Source organism: Populus euphratica, unplaced genomic scaffold (assembly GCF_000495115.2).
Source record: "Populus euphratica unplaced genomic scaffold, PopEup_1.0 scaffold149.1, whole genome shotgun sequence".
Lineage (NCBI taxonomy): Eukaryota > Viridiplantae > Streptophyta > Magnoliopsida > Malpighiales > Salicaceae > Populus > Populus euphratica.
The window spans coordinates 1066-24523 of record NW_011499946.1 but is presented as its reverse complement, the minus strand read 5'-3'; the positions used below and the strand labels follow the sequence as shown (position 1 = coordinate 24523).

Below are 23458 nucleotides of genomic sequence, written 5' to 3'. Positions count from 1 at the left end.
TAGAATTAATCAAAATATATACAAGTTAATTTGATTATATATATATTAATTAAAAAAATAAAAATTCTGAGTTGATAATTTATGAATGTCAAATGCTAATAAACATAAGGTGGCCTGGCCTGACATGGCCAGCCTTATAAATAAACTACGAAGCTGCCTAATTAACCACAGACAAAGTACGAACAACAAACCTACCATATTCCTTCTGCTCTAAAATCCATTTTCCTATCTGTCAAACTCTCTGCTCTCTATATCCCCACCATTTTCATCATGAGGAATAAAAATCCTCAGCAGTTCCTTATTTTCCTGATAGTGTTCCTGGTATTCGTTCATGGCGCCACTTGCCGCGATACCAAAAGGTCTCCTAGCAATGGAGAAACAGGACAAGGGTCGAAAACCAAACATTCTTCAATGTTTCTACAAGCCCTTTCTTCCATTTTTAAGGCTTCAGAATCCAGCACTAACAACATCAAGGCACTGCACACCGTCTCGCGCAGGCTTGTTCCTTGCGGACCAAACCCACTCCACAACTGATCGGATCAACAAAATTCCAATCTGTTTCCATTTGTTGAAATATATATAGTGTTTTTAAAATAATTTTTTTGAATAATCTATACATATTTCCCTATACATCCAGTTAATTTTGAAGATTGCTGAATTAAGGCTATTTTTTTCTTTCCCTGCGAGTACTAATTTGGACAGCGTTGTATTATTGTCTCGATACACAAAAAACAGAAACAATTAATTAAGGCAAAGAAAATATATTTATGTTTTTTTAGTTTGGAAGACATAATTTCACTTTAAAACTATCATTTTTATTATATTTATTTCTTCAATTAAACATATTTCTATCTTTTTTTTTTCTTATGGTAAAACATTTGCAGGACTGTTTTTTATTCTCTCTAGAATGATGTAGTTGAAGTAGATAATTCTGTTTTGTCAAGAATTAATGATTTTGTATTGAACTGTTTATCAATAGCAAGTTAAACAATGATGTTCCTTTGCAGCAAGATTCTCTGGATCATGAACAACTCCTGAATTGTTTTGTTTTTCAAATGCATGCACAGCCATCATTCCTGGCCTCCTGCCCACAGTTTATGGACACAAATAACTCACTTGTACATCCTCACTTCTTCTTTTTCTTTCTTTTTTTCCTTTTTTTCTTTTCTCATATTTATTACATTGGAGCTAGCAACACAAGGGCCCATTATGCATTAGAAAAATAATCAAATATGCTCATCCACAAACTTCCAAGAACAGCATTTTATCTTCAATCCTAGAATCCAAAGAGCCCCAGGTGTCTATTGCATCAAATATCATGAATTTAACATAATATTTATTTTTTTTAGGTTAATATGGATATTCAAATTAGTTTATGTATATTACGATTAATTTTATAGATCCTGAAATTAACTACCATGTAAGTTTTCAGTAGCTATTATATAAGCAACTGAAAACTTAGACCTGAAACCACCAAAAAAGCAAACCTTTTAATTTTAAATTCTTATTACTTCATCATCGTTTAAATGGTTATTTAGCACAATGCTTTGATCCATGGAGAAGAGGGCTTTTGTTTTTATTGGAGAACATGATGAAAAGAAAATCATGGAGTTCTTGTTATAAATCAAGAAGGTGTACGGGAACAATCAAATGAGACAGTCATAGAAAAATCAACCAAAAATATATACGAGGTCTCTCTTCTTCTTTTTAATGATTTATTTTTTATAAAATACATTTGTGTCTAAGTTCACATAGCCCATGGCTTTAGTGATATATCACGAGTTTAATTTAATTGAAAAAAATGAACAATTACGAAATATTATTTTGACTTTTCCATATATTATTTAAAAAATGCGAATTCTGTATAGTAATCACTTAATTTCATTGCCTTGATTAGCTGTTTGATGTGATGCACTTTTTGGAGGCATTGCAAGAGAATGCAGGTGTGCTTGTGGGGGACCGGGTGGAGCTTTAATTTTATCCCCATTTGAACATAATAAAGTTTGACTTTTGGTGTGCTAAATAGCCAGAATTATTAGGAGCTACTTAGCTTGTTTTTGCTTCTGATTAAATAAAAAAATAGTTTAAGAAAAATATTTCAAGTTATGATTTGATAAAAATAGATTTAAAAATTTATATTTAAGTAAAATTGTTGTAAGTTGGGTTTTTGCATGGAAAATAAATGAAAAATATTTTTTATAAAAAAAATAAATTATTTTAGCTTTTATAAAATCAAAATTTTAAACAGAATTATATATGATATTCGGTATAAACAAAACCTATTTGATTAGTGAGTAAAAAGCAAAAACTATCATAATGATAATAATAGTATATAATGCATGGTGTTTTTTAATTTAAAATGTATCAAAATAATATTTTTTTATAATTTTTTTATATCAGCATATTAAAACTATCAAAAATCATCTAAAAGATAAATTTAATACTTTTTAAATAAAAGATATTTTAAAAAATAAAAGTTAAAAGATACAATTAAAAAACCTATTTATCACAAGACTCATTTTACAATTCATTATAACTTAGCCATGGTGTTCATGGCAACAACATTTTGTTCACAACTCTTCAACAAACAAGGCAATCAAGAGGAAAGGTTGTGTCATATATTGCTAATAATCCTTTTCTGAAATAATTCCTCTTATGATTCATGTCATCAAAGGTTAAATTTATGTCTTATTCAATCCACTTACACAAATCTTGAGTTAAAAAAGTTGTAATCAATTTATTTTTTAATAATTAAGATAAATCCTTTTTTTTCTAGTATTAAAACCAAGTCTTTCTTTAATCTTGTTTTAAACCCTCCATTCGAAAACCTTATTCTTAATTCATATCAGTTCCTTAACTATTGTATTTGTATGGAAATTCTGGTCATTTACAAAGTGAAATTATGTTTTTTTTAGATTTTATTTTTAGATAATTTTAAAAGTATATCTTTCACTATACTTTTACCATAATTATTAAATCTAACATAGATTGATGGGTTAACCTTGAACCCCACCAACATAACTTTTAACTTGAACTAAATTTAAAAAAGAACCAATTCAAAATTAATTTAATTTAACTTGAAGAGTTAATTTACAATTTTAATGATTCGATTAAAATTTTATTTGATTTTTTTTAAAAAAATATTGCTTTTATTTTTTAATAAAATAATATTATTTTAACTAATCTATACCAATTTAAATTAACATAACCAACTTATAACCAGAATTCTAAGCCATATCGGGTGACAAGCCGAGTTTATCAATTTTGCATTTTACACTGTTATGATCATGGTGATAAATTATGGAAGTGGTAGCTAAGCTTTGTTACAATCCTCTCTCACTTAGAAAGCTGTCCTTCCCCTAACCTCAAGCCCGCAGGCCCAAAATAACATGTAGGTAAATATCAAAGGCCTGAGGCACATTTTCAGGCCCGAATTTAATCACTCGAGGCCCATTAAAAAAGCTTATATTGAGTTTGTCCAAAACCCTAAATATCTCAACTCAACAAGGCTAAGGATCATGTGAAAGTCTTCAACACCATCTTGAAGTCTTGCCAGTGGCAAGCTTGATTTCTAGCCGAAACTAGATTCCTATAGGGTGTTTGATCATCTGTTAAAAAAAAAAAAAAACATTGTTTTAGACTTAATTAACTCACGATATAAATATTATTTTTAAGTTAAAATAATAAATAAATTTCAAATTAACTTAATAACATGATGTATCAGATATATCCTTCACTAACTCTTTTTTAGGTATTTCATTAAAAAAAAATAGTTTTAATTTTTTTTTAAATTAACTTAATAACATGATGGATAGATATATCATTCACTAACTCTTTTTTAGATGTTTTCATTAAAAAAAATAAATATTTTTGATTTTTTTAGAAAATTATTAATGCAACTCAAGTAAAGTTTTAAAACCACAAAAAAAAAAACAACAGGTAATGGATAAGGTTAACGGTAATACTTCCAACAAATGGAGTCATACAACGTTGCAAGAAGCATCATATTCCAGAATCCTAATCAGATGAGCAATAGTAGAAGAAAAACAAAAGTCCACGCTCAGCATGTGAAGTAATCCATAAAAATCACACACTACCAGAGTAATTATAGCTTAAAATCCATTATAATTAATCAAAATCAATTAATTAACGTTTATAGTTTCAAAATAAATCAAATAATCATTTGGTCAGCATAAACCAATCATGGATTCGGTGAGTTCGTCTTTGTCTATTTTTTTCATCTTTTTTCTGTTTTCATTTCTCAGAAACAGGATAAAATAGATAATAAAATAAAAAAGAATACACCATTAACTAAATAAAAATTTCTTTGCAATTGGATTTTTTTTTTTATATAGAAAAAACAATCAAATCCAAATCCAAGAAGTAAATGTGAGAAACTGGTGTTTTACCTAATGTAACACATCAAGACTGGTTAAGATACCGAGGACAGTAGACAAAACAAATACTAATACTGTGATGGGAGGGACAAGTTTCATGCTTATGCTGTATGGTCAAATAAGAACACTAGAAGTATGGCAACACGTGGGATCCTGCACGCACTCATTTTGTCCTGAATTTTCCCTTTTCTTCCTTCTTCTCAAGACCCTTGACTCTCAGAAAAACAAAGCAGTTATTTATGTAGTACAAAAAAAAAGGGTGGTGGTTGTGGTTTTTTCAGTTGCCGGTGATCACTGCCTGGAAAAGACAACGGTGGGCGAGATGGGGGATCCTAAATCCGATGATTGGTTGCCAGAAGGTTGGAGGGTAGAAGTTAAAGTGAGAGATAATGGTAAAAAAGATAAGGTAATTGGTAACTGTTTAGTTTTATCTAGTCTTTTGTTAACTCAAGATTTGGTCTTTCTGTGTTGGCTTTTTCTGTTTTAGATATTTAGCTCAGGTTAAAGTTAAGATCTTTGCTTTGTTGTTGATGAAGAAATGACCCTTTTGGTTTTGCTGTCCTTTGTTTTTGGATCTTTAGGGTTTTTGGATTTTGTTGGTGAGCTTTGTGTAGAAGTAATAGAAGTGAATTTATGTTTTTTTTCTTTTTAATTTTTGTTGAGGCAAGTTAATTTTTAGCTGATGCGGTAATTGGTAATGTCCAGTACTGTGTAGGAATGGGAAGTTTGAGTTGAAGTTTGGATATTATGAGATGCATGCCCATTTGCTGTGGGTCTAGAAATTGGTTTGTAAATTTGTGAATGAAAGATTCAAACTTGAGCTGTGTTAAGTGAGATGAAGAACAGATTCAGCGAAGTGAAGTTCTTTTGTGTTGTTGGATTGTGATACCATGAAGCATTACAGTAAATTTATTTTCATGTTGTGACATGAGAATGAATTTTGAACTTTCCAAAAAGTAAATAGTTGTTAATTCTATTAGATAGGGCCTTGGACCAATAGCCATTTTCCATGGCTCCGTTTTGCTTTTGCTCCCTTGAGTGGAAGCTGGAAAATAGGAAGAATATATAATGCATGGCTGCATTAGGGTTTCTTTCTTTTTTAATGATTTTGGAAAGCCATTTACAATGAATAAGATAAGTTTGCACATTTTAATTGTTCGGTTATACAGAAGATTATTTGATTGTATCGAATTATTCAAAAGTATGGAGTATGTGAAGCCACCAAAATGATTCCTAGATCCAGTTGCTAGGACTTGCTATTGCTTTGCTTAGCCCCCCAATATACGCTACTCGAAATGAAAGGGTATTCTCTAGAGTAATGCTAAAAGTCTTTGGGTTACAACATCTTAAATTGTAATGGCTTTTTATTTGTTAACTAGTGCCACTTGGCATAGTTTTCTTATGCGAGCTTCACTCGCCTCTTATTTAATGGAGGCATGACCATGTCTTTCAAGATACTATTCTGCTTGTCTTTGATTATCAGTTGAAAGTTACTTTAAGTAAGAATGCAGCAATAAAAAGATGTTACGTTAAGTAACAACTTTAAATCATCTTTCAGCTGAAAATCTTATCTTAAATCATTATATTTATTGCAGTTTTATTTTCCTCCCACGGGTGGACTCAGATTCAACTCCAAGATTGAGGTATCACGCTATCTCAATGGAAGCCATCCTAAATCTGAAGAAAAGGAAGGAAGCAATGACCAGCGGTCCTCAAACAAGGTCTGAGGAAGCATGCTGCTCTTTTGGGCATTTTTTTGTTCTATTTTTCTTGGTTATATTATCAATTTATTGGAAAAAGCTTTTAATGATCAAGCAATCTAGGTTGTAATCGAGAAGACTGTACCAGAAGGGTTACCTCTGGGATGGACCAAGGAAATCAAAGTAACAAAGAAAGGTGGCAGAATCAGAAGAGATCCGGTATGGAACCTGTACTTCCTCTTGTGGCAAAGCTTCTTCATGAGCTCCTTAGTCCCTAATATGAACATCATCCCATATCCAGAATTCTCTCAAATCTTGTTTCCAGAAATACTTGCTTGTCACGTTAACTTCAATTTGTATGCTACTCATGTGCAAAAGTTAATTAGTTGCTAATATAGCTCAGCCTCTAGGGATTCATATAGTATTTAACTTAACCTTATTTTCTGCAGTTTTACACTGACCCTGTAAGTGGATATGTTTTCCGCTCCATGAAGGGAGCACATCGCTACATTGAAAGTGGTGGGGTAGGAAGGCTGGCATTCAAGCGAAACCAAAACCACAGAGACAACTATGTTGTAGAGTTGAAAGATGATAAAACCTGTGTGGGTGCATCAATAACTAGCTTCTATTCTCACATCTTTATATATTTGGTTAATCAGATATTTTCTTTAATTGCACCCTCCAACCGTTTCTTATATAGTTTTATGTAGTAATTAATTTTTTTTGGTTAGCGTTTCTTATATAGTTTTATGTAGTAATTATTTTTTTTTGGTCAATCTCTCTTTTGGTCAGTTCAGTCCTAGGATGGCCTGTCCATCTGAGATTTGTCAAAATGTCCAATCTGCGACCAACCAGGATAATGAAAATACACACAACTATAATGAGATGCTTTTATTGGTAAAAAAAGTGTTATTTATTTGCTCATCTTCACACTTATTTAACCACCGTTACTCGTCTCCAAAATTGGAATACTCTTTTGGTATGTGGGTTGGGCAATCTCATCTAGCTCTGCTATCTTTCTTTCAACGTGTAAATAGTTGATTGGAATTAAAAATGCCTTACCCTTCCCCATTTTCCTTTATAAGATGGAGTCAAGAAATCTAGTAGCCCCACACTTTTGCCTCTGACAGTAGAGTACTCTTTTGGAGTCCAACTGCTTGTTCAAGTAGCTCTATCCCCTTCATATGGATGTGTGTATGTCTAAATAGCAGCATAAAAACAGAAAACAACCTTATTTTTAATTTATCCACCTTTTCTTGCGTCTAAAAAGTTATTGTGCTTCTGTAGTGTCAAAGTGTATTAGCTTTCAGGTAACCCCAATCTTCCACTCTGTACATGCTCAATTATCTGCTCAGCAAGAGGAAGATTTCAGTGCGGTCTCAGATTTTGAAGGTTGAGGCATTTTGTTACCACTTAAGCACCATTTCTTGCCTAAGAAATCTGAGTATTCCTTTGAAAACTGATGGTCTGCAAGTAGTTTTGTGCTTCTGCTGTCTAATCATGTGTGAACAGATCCACTTTGTATGTTCCTGCTTCTGAAACTGACACTAAGGCACAAGCTACTTTGTTGTGCATGACATCTTGCACTGATTAGCGCTTTTAGCAACATTGATGATTGTTTAACTTTATTTTCTGGTGTTCCTTAATTGGAATGCCAATTGAAACTATTGATTGGATCAAATTTGGTAATCTTCAATTTGTTAACTTTTTTTAGTACATTTTTTTTTTCTCTTGTAGTCACTAGCTGTAGCCAAGAAACAAGATTTGGAAGTCAATGAAACACCAAGTCCAGTTACAGGTGACCAGAGCTTGAAGGCATGTGAAATTGCAAAACATGAACAGATACTCAATTCAGCCTCTACAGGAGAGCGCATAATTGTCTCTGAACATACTTCTGATCAGTATGAGTCAGTAGCCAAGAAACAAAAGTTGGAAGTCAACAGAACACAAAGTTCAATTATAAGTGACCATAGCTTGAAGTCATGCGAAATAGCTAAAGATGAACATGCACTTAACTTGGCCTCTGCAGGAGAATACACAGCTGTCTCGGAGCATGCTTCTGATCAGTGTGTCTCTGTAGCCAAGAAACAAAAATTGGAAGTCAGTGGAATGCCAAGTCCAATTATAAGTGACCGGAATTGGAAGTCATGTGTAATTGCTAAAGTTGAACAGATACATGATTCAGCCTCTAGAGGAGAATGCAATACTGTCTCTGTGCATACTTCTAATCAGTGTGTGTCTGCAACTAAGAAACAACGATTGGCAGTTGACAGATCTCCAAGTTCAATTATAAGTGACCAGAGCTTGAAGTCGTGTGAAATTTCTGAGGACAAACAGATACTTGCTTCATCCTCTACAGGAGAATGCACAGCTGTCTCCAAGCATACTCCTATCCAGTGTATGTTCATAAATTTCCTATCCTTGCCAAGAAAAATTTGTGTGTAGTTGCTTTCTTACTATTTTTTTTATCCTTCTTGCTTTTTTCTCATCGCTTCTTTCTATAAAGAGGTGAGTGTAAGAAGATGGAAGGGATGAGATTAGGAAAATAGTTCTACTTTTGAGTATTTGATAGTTATTTATAAAAGGAGTTGTATGTGTAACTTGACAACTTGCTGGAGGATGTGCAATTTCTACAGGATTCCTGAGTGGGGTTTTGTTGGTGAATTTCTGGGGGCTATTACTCTGAATCTGCATACTAAGACCTTGTGATCAGTATGAGTTTTCTTAATGATGCAGGTGGAGTAGGAACTGAATCAAGCAGCTCAGAATTTCCTGAGGATAAGGGTTCCAACCAAACAGGAGAGAAGTGTGATTTTGTTAGGGCTTCATTTGTTGAAGATCCTTCACGTGGTGTTCCAGAGGATAAACTATTATTGGAAGTTGGGGAGACAAGAAAGGAAATTAAAAGGGCTGGATTAAGAAAATCCAAGAATAAAAATGATATTAACCTTCCTCGTCGGGCCTCAAAGCGTCTTGCTGGCATTCCACTAGCTCCAACACCAGAACTGAAGGCAATAACTCGAGTTCGTCGAGCTGCAGTTGAACCAGGTAATGAGGTAATTGCTAGTACAAGTGAGCAGGCTTCCTGTGGTGAGCTTGACACTGAGCTGAATACAAAGAATGCATTTGACACCTCCAAAAGCACAGAAATGCCAGTGGAGTCAAATGAAAGCAAGCATGGTATTGTGGATATGGAGCATGCTGGAAAGGCAGGATCAGGAAAGGAGGGGGATGAGAAGCATGAATGTGCTGTTGTTTCATCTTCCGGTAAACTTGCTGCTGCAGAACATGGTGGAAAGATTGAAACTGCCAATAATAGTGGTGAGAAGCCAGGACTGCCTTTCGACCTGCCACTTGAGGAGTTATGGCAAGATCCATGCATTGCCTTCGCAATAAAAACTCTCACTGACGCACCTGTTGATTCTGATAGCATTAAAGTGTCACCAGGTTCAAGCAATAATGAATTTTTGGGCATGGCTGCTTTGGATGAGCATGCTGGAAAGGAAGACATTGGGAATAATGGAAATCTGTTTATTCCAGAATGTGCTAGAGGGGTTGAAACTAGCAACAAGGCTGACGAAAAGCCAGTATCTCCTCTCAACTTGCCTTTTGCGGATGTGTGGTCAGACCCCTGCATCGAATTTGCAATAAAAACGCTCACAGGTGCGATTCCACTGGACTTTGATGTGGTTCAGGATTGCCTTCCGCAGCAAGCTGGCTCTTCGCAAGAGCAACAAAGTAGTGGCTTCACCTTGCCAAAAGTAGGTGAGTTTTACCAAGCTGAATTTTTATGCCAGCAATTTGGCACTTCAGAGAAGCCTTCATTTAATCAAGCAGCTTTGGCAGGGCCTGCATTGCCGCACGCTAAACATGTTAATTTAGGATACTCAGCTGGACCTAGTCGACGGCAGCATAGCGAAGAAAGAAGCAATAAACGTCGAAGATAATGAGTCCCCTTGTTTTGATTCAATTGTACAGATCGGAAAACTTTTCTGGATGTGATTATAATTTTCAGAACAAGATCATCCAAAGTTCTCTTGTTAGTTGTGCCAATTCACTCTTGTACTAATGTAGTTGTAATCAAATTTTAACTCAATAACTGCTGTAACTGTTAGAAATTTTCAAGTTTAGTTACCCTCTGTGGGATTGTTGTTGCTTGTAATCCATCCTAGTTCTTAGCCCCCAAATGGTGTTTCACATGCAGAAGTACTCGCGTGGTTGGCAACATTACCACAAAAACTCTGAGTCTGTTCTAACAATCCTTTGGGTATGATTAACTTAACTCTAAGCCTGTCCTAATGTTGAAGTAGTTTGCCTGCAATTCTGAAATTAGCATGAGAGCTCGTTAGCAATCTGAGCCAATGTTCAAAAACCAAAAGAGGAGGTCCAGACATGTTTCCAATAATCCATGTTGCTGATGCTACCTATCCTGGAAAGTGAAGGGTACGTTGACTACAGTCTATGGAAGTCCAGCTTGAAATAACATCCATGAATATACTGAATTTAAGTCCTCAGAAGCATTGGAGAACTCCACATTCAATGAATTTAAACTTCTCATTTTCTTTTTTGCTAAAAATTATTTTTTATATTTTTAGATTGTTACCCTTTCCCATTAGATAGCTAAAGAAATTCAGTGGTAATTTTTTTTAACTATATTTTTATTTTATTTTTCCTTTTGATTTCTAGCTGCCCTATGCATTTTTGTTATTTGTATTGTGAGAGAAAAAAAAGAAAGTAATGAAAATTGAAGACGATGGGCTGAATCCTAATCCTTTTGTTTTGTGCAAGGTTGATCAACACTTGATAAAACAAGCTTGTATAATCATTTTTTCATAAAAACATGAGTGGTGTACATAAAATTAAAATATCATAATTACTCTTGAATGGAGGCGAGAATTTATTTTTAGTAATTTTGTAGGTTGTAGTTAGTTAATATTTTAAAATATAAACATCAAAAACGTATTTAGTTAGATAAATAATAATAGAAATATAAAATAAATCTTTTTTGAAATATTTTTGGAGTGAATTTCAAAATAATAAGTACATGTATTTATTTTTATTGTCTCTTTTTTTTTTCCTGAAACAATAATCAAATGATCTATTTATGAAAGGGTTGGAAAAGTAAATTTTATTAGTGTGTGTACTTAAATTGATCCGAAAATACTTCTGAGGTACTTAAATGTGTTTATAAATATAATACCTTAAATAAATGAAAAGAAAAGAACCGCCAAAACCCATCCAACTTGCCGAATCCATGTTGCTGATGCTACCTACCCTGGAAAGTAAAGGGTACGTTGACTACAGTCTATGGAAGTCCAGCTTGAAATAACATCCATGAATATACTGAATTTAAGTCCTCAGAAGCATTGGAGAACTCCACATTCAATGAATTTAAACTTCTCATTTTCTTTTTTGCTAAAAATTATTTTTTATATTTTTAGATTGTTACCCTTTCCCATTAGATAGCTAAAGAAATTCAGTGGTAATTTTTTTTAAATATATTTTTATTTTATTTTCCCTTTTGATTTCTAGCTGCCCTATGCATTTTTGTTATTTGTATTGTGAGAGAAAAAAAAGAAAGTAATGAAAATTGAAGACGATGGACTGAATCCTAATGCTTTTGTTTTGTGCAAGGTTGATCAACACTTGATAAAACAAGCTTGCATAATCATTTTTTCATAAAAACATGAGTGTACATAAAATTAAAATTGCATAATTACTCTTGAATGGAGGTGAGAATTTATTTTTAGTAAATTTGTAGGTTGTATTTAGTTAGATAAATAATAATAGAAATATAAAATAAATCCTTTTTGATATATTTTTAGAGTGAATTTCAAAATAATAAGTACATGTATTTATTTTTATTGTCTGTGTTTTTTTTTTCCTGAAACAATAATCAAATGATCTATTTATGAAAGGGTTGGAAAAGTAAATTTTATTAGTGTGTGTACTTAAATTGATCCGAAAATACTTCTGAGGTACTTAAATGTGTTTATAAATATAATACCTTAAATAAATGAAAAGAAAAGAACCGCCAAAACCCATCCAACTTGCCGCCAATTCGTTGCTGGTATAAACCCGATTTCTTTTTGTTGTCCACAACTTGTTTGATGAAATTTCTCACAGCGAGAAAGAACCCAAAGTAAAAGCAAAAACAAGAAAATGCAAATCCAGGTGAAGTGTAGCTGTGGAGCAGAGAATTGTCGAGAATGGGTAGTAGTTGAATTACAAGGCACAGTTGAACTTAACCCTTCTTTTTTTCAAACCCACCTCCAAAACCTCCAAATTGGACAACTTTGCAGACTTTCTTCTTCTTCTCAGGTTCACATTAAAAAAAAATTCAGAAAAGTTTGTGTCTTTTTACTTTCTTTTGATTCTGCAAGTGATTTTCTTATCTGGGTTTGTTTTTTTAGTGCAAGAATCTAACAGTTTTGAGTAAGTAGCAGTACTTTTTACCATGGATAATCATTTTATTTGAGCATTTGATGTTTTACTTATGGTGCATGCTTTTGGATTTTGTTGGAGTCTGTCTGAGGAATGACGCAGAATCTGGTTGAGAAGTATTGTGCTTTGAGCTATTTTATTCTGTGTGTATCCAACTTTGAGGTGCCTGTTGACTAGCCTATTCTTTCTGTTTGTGTAGCTGTTTATCTTGGTTCATTTCTTAAACTTCAGGACATAACAAGTTTCCCTTGATCTTGTTTTTCAAGTTCTTTTCGTTTCAAACGAATTAGTGATCATGTTTTTCTAGACATTTCTACTTGGTTTTAGCTTGCTTTTAATTGCGCTCTTTTCTTTTTTGTCCTTCCAATTTGCCGAAGAACTAGTGGTATTAGGCTATTGGCATATCCTTTCTTATTGTCAATACAATAACTTCCTGGGGTTATCATTCCATGATCCCAACTTTTGCCATTCATTGATTTCAAAATGCGATCTAAATGCTGCCTTTTCCTCTCTTCTTTTTTTTAGTCCTCCAGAAGTGTGAACTTTAAAAACATTGATCTTTTGTTTTTTTTATAATAGACTGAATTTTAATCAATATAATCTGTTCTAGATTCAAAATAGACAAGGACAGGAAGTCTATGAGCAAGTTGAAATTGCTGCTGGGTTCTTTTTTTGGCTCTTTTACGACTCTTGAGGATTCGTTACCAGCCTAGATGAGCTGACGAGCAGTAGCTAGGATTTTGGCTAATTTGTTTGATGTGGCTGATTTGGGTTAATTGTGACTCTGAAAATGAGCCGTATTTATCTTTATGGTTGGCTGATTTGGGTTAATTGTGACTCTGAAAATGAGTGGCTGTATTTATCTTTATGGTTGTTTTTGAAGAAAATTATTATTCCTGAATTATATTGCGTACAACCCCCCCCCAGGAGGGAGTCTGTCTGCTGATTTTTTGGTAAATATTTTGGTGATACCTCTTCTGTTCTTTTGCCTTTCCTTTCGGAACTTATTGTATGGTTGTTCTATCTTCAAGATTTTTGTTCATCTTCATATAACTATTCCGCTGCACAAACTTGACATTTCTTCTTCCTCTTGTCTTTCGTTCCTCTTAGAACCGCAACCGTTGGTGAAGGAAAGAGTCAGACCTGCAGGTCATGCTGTTCCAAACTAATCAGCACGCAAGCATGCATGTCCATTTGCAGACTCGCCAAGTTGAAGCAAGACGCTATTTTGGTTAACTAAATTTTCATGAAAGAAAACCAGCTTAGGATGTAGATTTGTATCCTTCATTGCTTATTCATCTCAAGTCTTTTCTATCAGGATGAAACTCTGAATGTCTGATATATGAATGTAACCTTATATCTGAATTCCAATACATAATTTTTCAGCATTCCAAGACATTCTTGAGTTTACCGTTTTCTGAATATAAGATCCCTCCAGCGTACTCAGCTCTCCTGCCTGGATTAATCTGGACAGGGAAAATGGGAATATCATGCATGCAAAATCCATGGCTAGTGCCTTGTGGGACAGCCTTCCCTTCTTCAACCCACGACCAATATTAGCTTTAGTTTTTTCGAATTCCATATTTCAGTGCTGCTGATTTTCTTGAACTCAATTCTTAGCATTTATTTTGCTCAAACAAAACAGCGAAACAAAATCTGTCTAGGTTACCTTGGCTAGGTGTCGAGCAGAACCGCGGAACTTACAAATATGCTTACTCATGAGTGCCATCCCTTTTTGACAGTTCACTGTGTAATGCTAGACTTTCCTCATTGATTAATGGGTGATTCCATTATAAATATAAAATAAAAATAGGAAAATAAAACAAAAAAAGAATCTCACATCTCTTGTAAGCTTCATCTTACTCCCATCATGAAAAAACAAGAGAAACTCCTTAGGATTGAATAGAACAAGGCAACTTGGCACACATTCTATAAATTTGCATCTCTTAAAAACATCTTGTGGGTCTTAACTGATGACACAACAATTAGAATTCTATGATAAATAGAGCAAATGATATCTTTAACTCCTCTAATATCATTGACTGAGAAATTAATGCACCTCAGCAGTTTTAAAATTTGGTAGTAAAAACATTTCAAGTGGCAAAGGTAGTAACATATTACGCCAGCAACCTTGGTCACTCCAGCAGGGAGTGTTCTCCCTCCTCTGACTTGCTCCATTGCATTACAAGAGTAGAAGTGTTGTATACTGAGCATGAATGAGAAGGCTGTGCTGCGGCAGGGGAGGGGAGGTTGAAAAATGGATTGACTTCTTCATGTAGACTCAAAGTTAATCCCTGTTTATTTACAGCTGCTACAACATACAGGGCAAACAACTGCATCGGACACAGTCTCTAAGCCCCAGGGCCTGTTAAACCTGCACGAGCTCTTAACATCTCAGTTCTCTTGCTTCGTTCCATTACCTTCACGAGCCACTCTACACTTTCTTTGATCCCCATACTGCAATTAAATATCAATCTGTGAGGTGGTGTTTGGATGCTGAGATTGGTTGTCAGATTTCAACATTATTTTCTGAGCCTCTATTGTTCAGGCAGAAATGAACCTAAAGTTCTAGCATGTGCTTACCCATCATATGCTGAAACAGCTTCAAACATGTAAACCCTTTCATCCAACTTCTTAAGGTCTAGATATCGATCAAGCTCATCTGCCGATACAGAATCAGGAAGATCCTGCCATAAAATTTATGTCTAAGAAACAAAAACTTACATTTTGCTTAATTATATGCAAGATCAACAAGCAATATGACAATAGAGGCACAGTAGGTCATACCTGCTTGTTTGCTAATATCAAAAGAGGGGCTCCCTGCAAGTCATCATGCCTAAGAACTTTTTCTGTTAAAACATGTTCAAGGTTTTAGTGCATCATTCTATTACCAATAGTAAGATCTTCATTACGATTAAAACTGTGGCCATAGAATGTCACTTACCCAACTCGGATTTTGCATCTTCAAAACGGGATGGGCAAGCAGCATCAATTACATAAATCAAAGCATGTGCCTCTTCATAATATTTTTCCCAAATTGAGCGAAGACCAGGCTGGCAAGAGAAATGTGTAGAGATACCTCAAACATTGAGCATGTTGCATATTCAGTGTAACACATCATATAAAACCAAAAACCAAAGAATATAATCACTTTTCTAATTGAAATCTCACATTATGTTAGCCTGTTTCTCACATAAAAGTTGTAGTAACACCTAGACAGAGCTTATGCATAATTTTCTTTTAATTAACAACAATAAGCATGACATAATATATAACCTGGAGTATTTTTATGATACATAAGACCACGGATTTAAAATCTGATTCAAAGCCTGTTGTTCAGCAGAGTGCCTCCATTGCAATGGAATTGGCACAACCACAACGATGTAAAAAACACTTAAGCCTTGCCGAGCATAAGAAAACCCAACCTGTGTAGATTTTAGACAGTTTCAGAAAGTTGATTATTTTTTATCAACTTTACATACCTGACCTCCTAGATCCCAAAACAACAGTTTTGAATTTTCCACTTCAATACGACCAATATTAAGTCCAACAGTTGGAACAATCCGATCAGGAGGGAGGCCTTCCAAGTTTGAGTATAATGACTTCAGTTTCTCCAGCAATGTCTACCAATTCACAAACAAAACTTGACAATAAGTGAACTCTCTGGCAACCATAGATAAATGACGAGAGCAATTCTGTAAAGCTTATGATGGATTCAACTATCAAGGCAAAAGAAAAGCATTACCGTCTTCCCAGCCTTGTCGATTCCAAGAATGAGCACATGAAACTCTGTCTTACTAAATATATACTTCCAAAGGCCATAAAACAACGAGAACATCTCTGTGTTGTCTAATCTTATCAATCAGTTGTTCCTTCTAACATTCAAGTCTTAGAAGGAACAAACTTCACGATTCTAAATAGATTACTCTCCTGATCGTTGATTAACAATCCTGAAATACAATGAGAAACAATCCACATTACAGAGAATTCCAACTCAATCTACCTTATCCACATACCGTATCCCTCTGTATATTCACTAATAATTTGATTTAGGTTTCTAACACCACTAAAAGTTATTGAACGCATAATCAAACATCATTGTTAACAAACACTGAATTCGGCAGGCAATTAACCTTTCGACTAACCTCTCTCCATTTGCTCATATTGGCAACTAAAACTCCCCTAATCTCTGCACATGCCATCATTGCAATTGTCACAAAAAGTGGCAATCTAATCAAATCAAATCACATTCCCGTTTTCTTTTTATTACATAACTAAAAATCTTAACTTCCATCTTCAAAAACCAGAAAGATAGATTAAAATCACGATCTGGATTTGAATACACTAATAAGAAACTGAATCACATGTAAATCTCAAGTTCCCACCTCAAAAACCATCAAAGTAAAAGTGACCCAAAATAAAGATTGAGCACAAGCTTGAAAATTGAGAGAAACCCAGCTGCTTTTTAGCATTGAAAATCATAAAAACTTGACAAAAAAAAAAAAAAGCAAAACATTTTCTTTTAAATAAAATATGTTATGGAAAAAATCAAAGGCACATGCATGTAAGAGTAAGGAGTCTTACAGTTTGGTGACAATTGAAAGAGAGAATAATAATAAAGAGTAGTAGTTGCTGATGCTCTGCTATTCTCCTGCTCAAATCTACATGTGATTTCAGAGCTTCTCACTCTTTTTTATTTTATTTTTTGTGAGGTAATTTATTTATTTATTTATATATTCAATAATCTTAGGTTATGTTTGGATGGTTTTAAAGAAGGGATCATCAAAATCGATAAAAATAGAAGTTCTTCTGTTTAATAAGTTGGAGCTTAACTGACATTAATGAAAAAAAAAAATTTAAGTGATCGTTGGAGCTTAACTGACATTAATGAAAAAACATTTTAAGTGATATAGAATTTGAATATATTTTTGTGATTTTTTTTTAAAAAAAGGTTAATGTTAATGGAATTTGAATATATTTTTGTGATTTTTTTTAAAAGGTTAATGTTACTTTATAAATTTTATCAGATTAAACTCTTTACTTTAGTTGAATTTAATAAATTCCTTCATTTATAATTAAATCTCAAATCCATTACTCATTATTTTTGTAATCTAAATCAGGTTTTATAATAAATTAAATAGCATTTTACGCTTAATAAATTTATCTAATTAACTTATGATCTATTTAAAATATACTTTGATTTAAAAAAAAAATTAAAACTATACTATTTTTATTTAAAAAAAATGAAATGTTTCAGGTTGATGTAGTAAAACCGTGTTTAATTACTTTTGTTTTTCTCGATGCTTCCTTTCTTTCTACTTGTCCAAATTCCAAACACGCCGTTAAAGATATGAAAGGGTAGTTTTGGAAACAGCAGGAGAGTTAAGAGATGATAAATGAAAAAGTAAACGCCAAAACGAGCCATTTTTTTGATTGCTAGCAAAACAGAAGTCAGCAGAACATTTCACAAACAGGTACCGATCTATCTTCTCTTTCTCTCATTTTTCTTTTCATTTAATTATTATAATCACTTTTATTACTTTCTATAGTATTTATTTCCTTATTTTATTGATTGATTACCATTAAATTTACTTAAATCATGCACAATCTGTCATTTTTTCTAAACCCAGAAAGAAATTTTGAATTTTTTGTTTATTTTTTAATTCTAATGATCTGTTTTATTATTTAAGTGTATGTTTAATCTGATTTTATCAAGAATTTGACAAATTTCTCTGTCTTTGTTGAATCAGTTCAATCTGCAGCTGTTTCGTAGCCGCCAAAAAGATGAAGTGATTTTTTCAGTTTCCATTTGTTTGCATTCTTGCATACTAGTGTTCTTAATTATCTTTAATAAACAAAAAATGGGTTTTCTTTTCTTTAGTTATCTATGGATGTTTGTATTATGATTGTAATGCTAGGAATCAGCAGGTTCTTATTCAAAGAAAAATGGGTTTTTGGTTTTCTCCTTAATGATTATAGAATATAGTTTATGGAAGTTGTTTATGTAGAGTATTATTATTGGTGGGTTCTTTGTAAATTCCTGTATTTTGATTGCTCGAGTGAGAAACTGGGTTTTCCTGTTTGTTTTTTTCTTAATGATTTATACCGTCTTTGCAGTTTAGTTTACATCTATGTTTTTATTTAGTCGTGAGTTGTTGTAAGATTTGTATTCATGTTGTTCATATGTATTGGGGTGATAACAGGGGAGTAAAATGGAACGAGGATAATCTTGTGGAAATTGAAGCAAATAAGCCTGTGAGGCAGAAAATCACTGAACCCAAGACCCCGTATCACCCCATGATTGATGTTGATGATGGTATGTTGATCTATCTCTTTTTTGCAATACTGTTATTTACTTAGCATTTGAATGTCCATCAAATTGTACAGTAGTGTTTTGCAGGTGTTAACTCTCAAGAGTACCAATATGATGGAGTCAAGCCTTTATGATTTGAGTTTTGTCTAGTATTTCCCAAATTTTGGTTTGAGTTTTCTTTTTGATTACTGGATAACTGCATAAAGCTTTTTTCACTAAATTTGCTGCTTTAAAAGATTGGATAGAATTCCTTATATGCTCTTTAATTTTTGTCTGTAAAATATGACATCTTCCTAGACACTAACCAAAGGTTCCATGCTGGTTTTTTTTTTTTTTCCTATTGTAGATTCTCTTTCTCCAAGGGGGGGCAGCTTTAATGAGGTTATTGAGGATGCAATGCGTGCAGAAGATCTGAGGTCTGCATTGGATATTATGGCATCCTCAAGTAGAAACCCAACTAAACGATCTAGTGGCTGGACATCATCTGAGGATGAGGCTGATCCTATGGAACAAGATGAAGAAGGTCCATCATTGCATCTTTGCTCTTCAGTTTAAGTGTTTTTACTTTAAACTTAAACCCATAGATTGCATAGACAACCATACAATCTTTGAATCAATTTTGTGTTATTGCTTTCACTGTTGTACTGGCATGCCATTATCCAGTTTTGATCACATGAAAGTGGGACTCTGTGAGAGAATTCGGAGAAGTCTGTTTCTTCTGCATTTTTTGCATGAAATGACTGCTCTGAATGATTAACCCTGCTCCCTTGTGGTTGCAACTTGTGAGAGTTTAGCATTGCGCCAATCATTTTTATCATGTATATTAATTTCTTGGGAAGGTATCTGTGAAGAAACAGAAGGTATCGGGTGCTTTTTGTTCTTCTATTCTCCCTCATAATCTTTTGTTTAACAGACATAAATTTTTAGATTCCATCAATCATCTCATCAGCAACTGAAGGGTGTATATGTAGCTCACACACGAGTTCTCTTTAGTTAGGTTTTCACCTTCACCATTGTATATAGCTATGATTTTCTTTGAAGCTTAAATGTCCTTGATTCTTGTGCTTGCGGTTAGGGTTGTATGCACTTTCCCTCGTGCAAAATTGTTGCCATCTTTTTAGCTCTCTTAGTTTGTATATTTCTGCAAGTGCCTCTCCTTGCTCAAGATTACCGATCTCTCAAAATCATTGCCATCTTTTCTTTCTTTCCCTCTAATGTAGTTTTAATAGTTCTGCTTTCATCAGTTCATTTCCCAGCATGATTTTGATGGACTTTCTTTGTTCCTCCACCGTCAGATTCTGAAACGGATAGAAGTTCAAGTTTTAGGGAGCTGAGACGAGCACATTATGATGAGTTTCGGAAAGTGAAGGAACTAAGGCGGAAGGGTTCTTTCCTAGAGGACGAAGATGATGAAGCGAATGGTGTCGAGAAGGAGGGCACTTCATCTTTAACTGCTGGTGTGAGAGATATAGAGATTGAAGAAGGTACTGCAACTTCACATAAAAATTCTTCACCTCCAGCTAATGGGGTTTAGAGGCTATCAAACCAATCTGACACTTGAGAAGCTGACAGTTTTGGCACTTTCATGGTATTTTGTTACAAAACAAGATGTATCTTACCTTCTCTCAAACACAAAGATGTAACCTTTCCTGATTTGTATGTTTTCATGTGTGATTTTACTTGAAATTTGTAAATAGATTTTGAGCCTTGCATTGTCAATTGTCATGAGACAACTTTTTGGTTGCAGCTGCACCCTTGTTCTCCTCCGAAGGAAATAAACATGTGTTTTCTTTTATGGATAATTGAATCTTTTGTTGCTGTTGGCTATGGTTTTACTTGGTGTGTATTATCTTGCAAAGTGCATAGGATGAGCTCAACTGACCATTTTTCTGTTGTTTATGAGAAGGTCAGAGTTGCCCTAATCCTTTTGATGGCAAGCTTTGCACGACATTGCTTTTTTAGAAGTTATTATAAGATGGCGAGTAAAAGATAGCGAAAAAAGAAGTTTTTGTGGCTGAAAATTCAGCAAGCGAAATAAAGTACTCGTGTTTTGGTGATCGAACACTTGTCTCTCGCAACCGAGAGTAACCTATGGTAACGTGAGGTCTTATGTTAAGGTTCGCTTTTGGAACATATGGTAACTCCATGTGTCATTACAATTGGAAGCTGCTTATGGGTGGTGCATTTTGCTTACTCTGTTCACTTCCTCACTCAATCCAGTCCACACACTCTTCCTGATAGATATCCCTTCATGTACTATACAACTTAAAAACAAGAATCGAAAGACAAAACATACAGCAGAAAACAATGGGGACCGAAACCGCTTCAATGTCCTCTCTAGCGTCACGCATATGCAATCACATGGCCTCCATCTTTGCCAAACCCACTGGCCCCCACCCACCACCCTTAGACCTCATGGTCACCACTCTCACTTCCACGGCAGCCCAAAATGGTAGTGTCTTCCTCTATGGGGTTGGTAGGGAGGGCCTGATGCTCAAGGCTCTGTGCATGAGGCTGGCTCACCTTGGCATCTCTACCCACTTTGTCTTTGACATGACAACCCCACCAATCACTTCAAATGACCTCCTCATAGCCTCTGCTGGACCTGGAGGATTCTCAACTGTTGATGCCTTATGCTCACTCGCAAGATCGTATGGTGCTACAGTGTTGTTGTTGACGGCTCAGCCTGAGACAGGATCCTGTGTGAAGCATGCTAGCGTGGTTTGTTATCTGCCAGCACAGACCATGGCTGATGATAAGGGTGATGGCGATGGCGATGGCGGGGAGGAGAAATCTAGGCCTTTAATGCCTTGGCTGATGATAAGGGTGATGGCGATGGCGGAGAGGAGAAATCTAGGCCTTTGATGCCAATGGGAAGTGTTTTTGAGGGGGCCTTGTTTGTGTTCTTTGAGATGGTTGTTTACAAGTTAGGTGAGGCTTTAGGACAGAGCCCTGAGGTCATTCGATCTCGGCATACCAACCTTGAATGAAAAAAATGGTATGTTCTTGTTTTTTTGGATGGTAAATTGCGTGTTTGGGATCGAATGTTTTGTAATTTAAGAAATTACTGCATAATGAATGTTGTCGAAGTTTGCTTCCCTGTTTAATATCATCTAGTCCTTTTCATATGCCTTTTATTTCTTTTTGTTTCGAGACTGCTAGTTTGTTTTTGGGTCGTAAGCAGAAGAGCTAAGAACCCTTTAGTTTATACTGCAAAACAAGTACAATCATACAAGTGGCAAAAAGGGATCTTGTTAGCTTGGATTGCACTTGTTATGGAAGGAAGACATTGAGCCAGTCGAGAGCTCGACTTCCTTGTAATCGCAGCAGGGACACACAGTTCAATACAAGGGTTTCCATGGTTAGACCAGGTCCCAGCCCAATTAGAACACCCCACTTCAAGCCCTTCCCTTTACTGGCCTAGCCTTCCATGACAGATCTCTCCCTCATCTCATCAAGTACAAGGAATGCACACAAGCACTTGCCAAATTCCCATACTCACTTAGTGTGTGCCTAGCAACGCCAAGTTTCTCTACTTTGAACCCAATTTTCGATTCTACCTCGTCAAGAATTGCTCGCCCTCCTGCATGTACAGCCCAAAATAACGAGTTCCAATCACTTGAACCACCACCAATTGGGGTCAAAATTTCTCGAAGAGCCGCGTCAACGTTAGTGGTTATCAGTTCATGCGCATCCTCTGATAAATGGATCGATAGCTCCATTTCGGCAGTATGGTCCTCGATTGCCTGCTCCGAGTCAAGAATCATAACCTGTGCCGCAGAAACGAGTTGCAATAGAGGCTTTTCTATCTGCGTTTCAGGATCTGAGCCTATGATTGCTGCTCCATCACCAAAAAGTGCTTGTCCGACGAGGCAACCCACCTCATCTTCATTATGAGAATGAAAGGCATTACTATTTAGTATCTTCATCATTGCTTTTGAGGATTGATATTGTTTTATTTATTTTTACAGGATTTCTTTCCAGCAATTTTGTAGGCACTCCAAAATCTCCATCTGTTGAGGTCATTTCTAGCTGCCTTTGTTTGTTTTAATGGGGCAGTCTCTCTTTTTGGAGGTTCTTCGTGAATGCCAATACGCAAGCTTTAAATTATTTGCTCATGAACAGTTTCTGAGTCGAGGCATTTTCTCAAAGCTTATATATATGTGCTGCCAAATGCAGCAAAATCACGTCAGTCCTCCCTTTCTCTGTGAAGAGTTGATCCGCCTCCCATGCCGGATTATGGATTAGATCATGTCATCTCTTCAAAGTCATCATCGTGTTTACGGAGCTGTACATGGAAACTTTCCATTAAAATGGATGCGCATGCCTCCAGTCACTTCTTCTTCAAGGTTAGAGATGTACATGAAAACCTCACTCTGAATTGTTGCTTCACTTTCGTTTTTAAACGCAGGATGAACTTCCAAACAATATTTGTTCTTTCGAATTCTGATAGAAAAATTCTTTTTTTTTCATTTTAAATTAATATTTTTAAATTATTTTAATATATGCATATCAAAAATAATTTTTAAAACATTAGGGTACATCATCCACCCGTCTACAGTCTATGATATGTGTGTGTGTGTGTGCCGTCTACAGTCTATGAT

The 23458-nt window shown here is 34.8% G+C and overlaps 5 protein-coding genes across 16 annotated transcripts; 3 read left to right on the top strand and 2 right to left on the bottom strand.

The window, feature by feature from the left end:
- The first annotated feature begins 4347 nt into the window (after positions 1–4347).
- On the top strand, positions 4348–10261 carry LOC105137520 (uncharacterized). Of its 6 annotated transcripts, none has more exons than XM_011043293.1 (7): positions 4348–4803; positions 5993–6118; positions 6221–6316; positions 6547–6699; positions 7835–8138; positions 8304–8495; positions 8834–10261. In XM_011043293.1, exons 1-7 carry the CDS (start codon positions 4477–4479, stop codon positions 10042–10044), a joined length of 2409 nt encoding a protein of 802 aa, XP_011041595.1. In that variant the 5' UTR covers positions 4348–4476; the 3' UTR covers positions 10045–10261. The 6 variants fall into 6 exon arrangements, with proteins under 6 accessions (XP_011041595.1, XP_011041593.1, XP_011041592.1 ...); XM_011043291.1 differs by having other exon boundaries at positions 7835–8495; positions 8834–9858; positions 9944–10261; XM_011043290.1 differs by having other exon boundaries at positions 7835–8495; positions 8834–9862; positions 9944–10261.
- A 4121-nt stretch (positions 10262–14382) lies between these two features.
- On the bottom strand, positions 14383–17341 carry LOC105137519 (ADP-ribosylation factor-related protein 1-like). 4 transcript variants are annotated; one of them, XM_011043286.1, is made up of 8 exons: positions 17126–17341; positions 16675–16730; positions 16287–16491; positions 16024–16164; positions 15486–15594; positions 15329–15390; positions 15125–15228; positions 14383–15016 (listed from the first exon to the last, which is right to left on the bottom strand). In XM_011043286.1, the coding sequence occupies exons 3-8, from the start codon at positions 16377–16379 to the stop codon at positions 14893–14895; spliced, it is 633 nt and encodes a 210-aa protein (XP_011041588.1). In that variant the 5' UTR covers positions 16380–16491; positions 16675–16730; positions 17126–17341; the 3' UTR covers positions 14383–14892. The 4 variants fall into 4 exon arrangements, with proteins under 4 accessions (XP_011041588.1, XP_011041587.1, XP_011041586.1 ...); XM_011043285.1 differs by having other exon boundaries at positions 16687–16730; XM_011043284.1 differs by lacking the exon at positions 16675–16730.
- Positions 17342–17941: 600 nt separating this feature from the next.
- LOC105137518 (protein phosphatase inhibitor 2-like) lies at positions 17942–20671 on the top strand. Of its 3 annotated transcripts, XM_011043281.1 has the most exons (5): positions 17994–18015; positions 18292–18330; positions 18745–18857; positions 19201–19377; positions 20150–20671. In XM_011043281.1, exons 2-5 carry the CDS (start codon positions 18326–18328, stop codon positions 20386–20388), a joined length of 534 nt encoding a protein of 177 aa, XP_011041583.1. In that variant the 5' UTR covers positions 17994–18015; positions 18292–18325; the 3' UTR covers positions 20389–20671. The 3 variants fall into 3 exon arrangements, with proteins under 3 accessions (XP_011041585.1, XP_011041583.1, XP_011041582.1); XM_011043283.1 differs by lacking the exon at positions 18292–18330 and having other exon boundaries at positions 17942–18015; XM_011043280.1 differs by lacking the exons at positions 17994–18015; positions 18292–18330 and having other exon boundaries at positions 18345–18857.
- Positions 20672–21061: 390 nt separating this feature from the next.
- Positions 21062–23257, top strand: LOC105137517 (uncharacterized). 2 transcript variants are annotated; one of them, XR_844610.1, is made up of 4 exons: positions 21062–21615; positions 21681–21852; positions 22826–22875; positions 23034–23257. XR_844610.1 is itself a non-coding variant. In XM_011043279.1 (3 exons), the coding sequence occupies exons 1-2, from the start codon at positions 21162–21164 to the stop codon at positions 21842–21844; spliced, it is 618 nt and encodes a 205-aa protein (XP_011041581.1). In that variant the 5' UTR covers positions 21062–21161; the 3' UTR covers positions 21845–21852; positions 22826–22973. The 2 variants fall into 2 exon arrangements, 1 of the variants encoding a protein (XP_011041581.1); XM_011043279.1 differs by lacking the exon at positions 23034–23257 and having other exon boundaries at positions 22826–22973.
- Positions 21864–22827, bottom strand: LOC105137515 (chalcone synthase-like). The gene has a single exon (XM_011043278.1). It carries the CDS (start codon positions 22784–22786, stop codon positions 22301–22303), a length of 486 nt encoding a protein of 161 aa, XP_011041580.1. The 5' UTR covers positions 22787–22827; the 3' UTR covers positions 21864–22300.
- Positions 23258–23458: the final 201 nt, after the last annotated feature.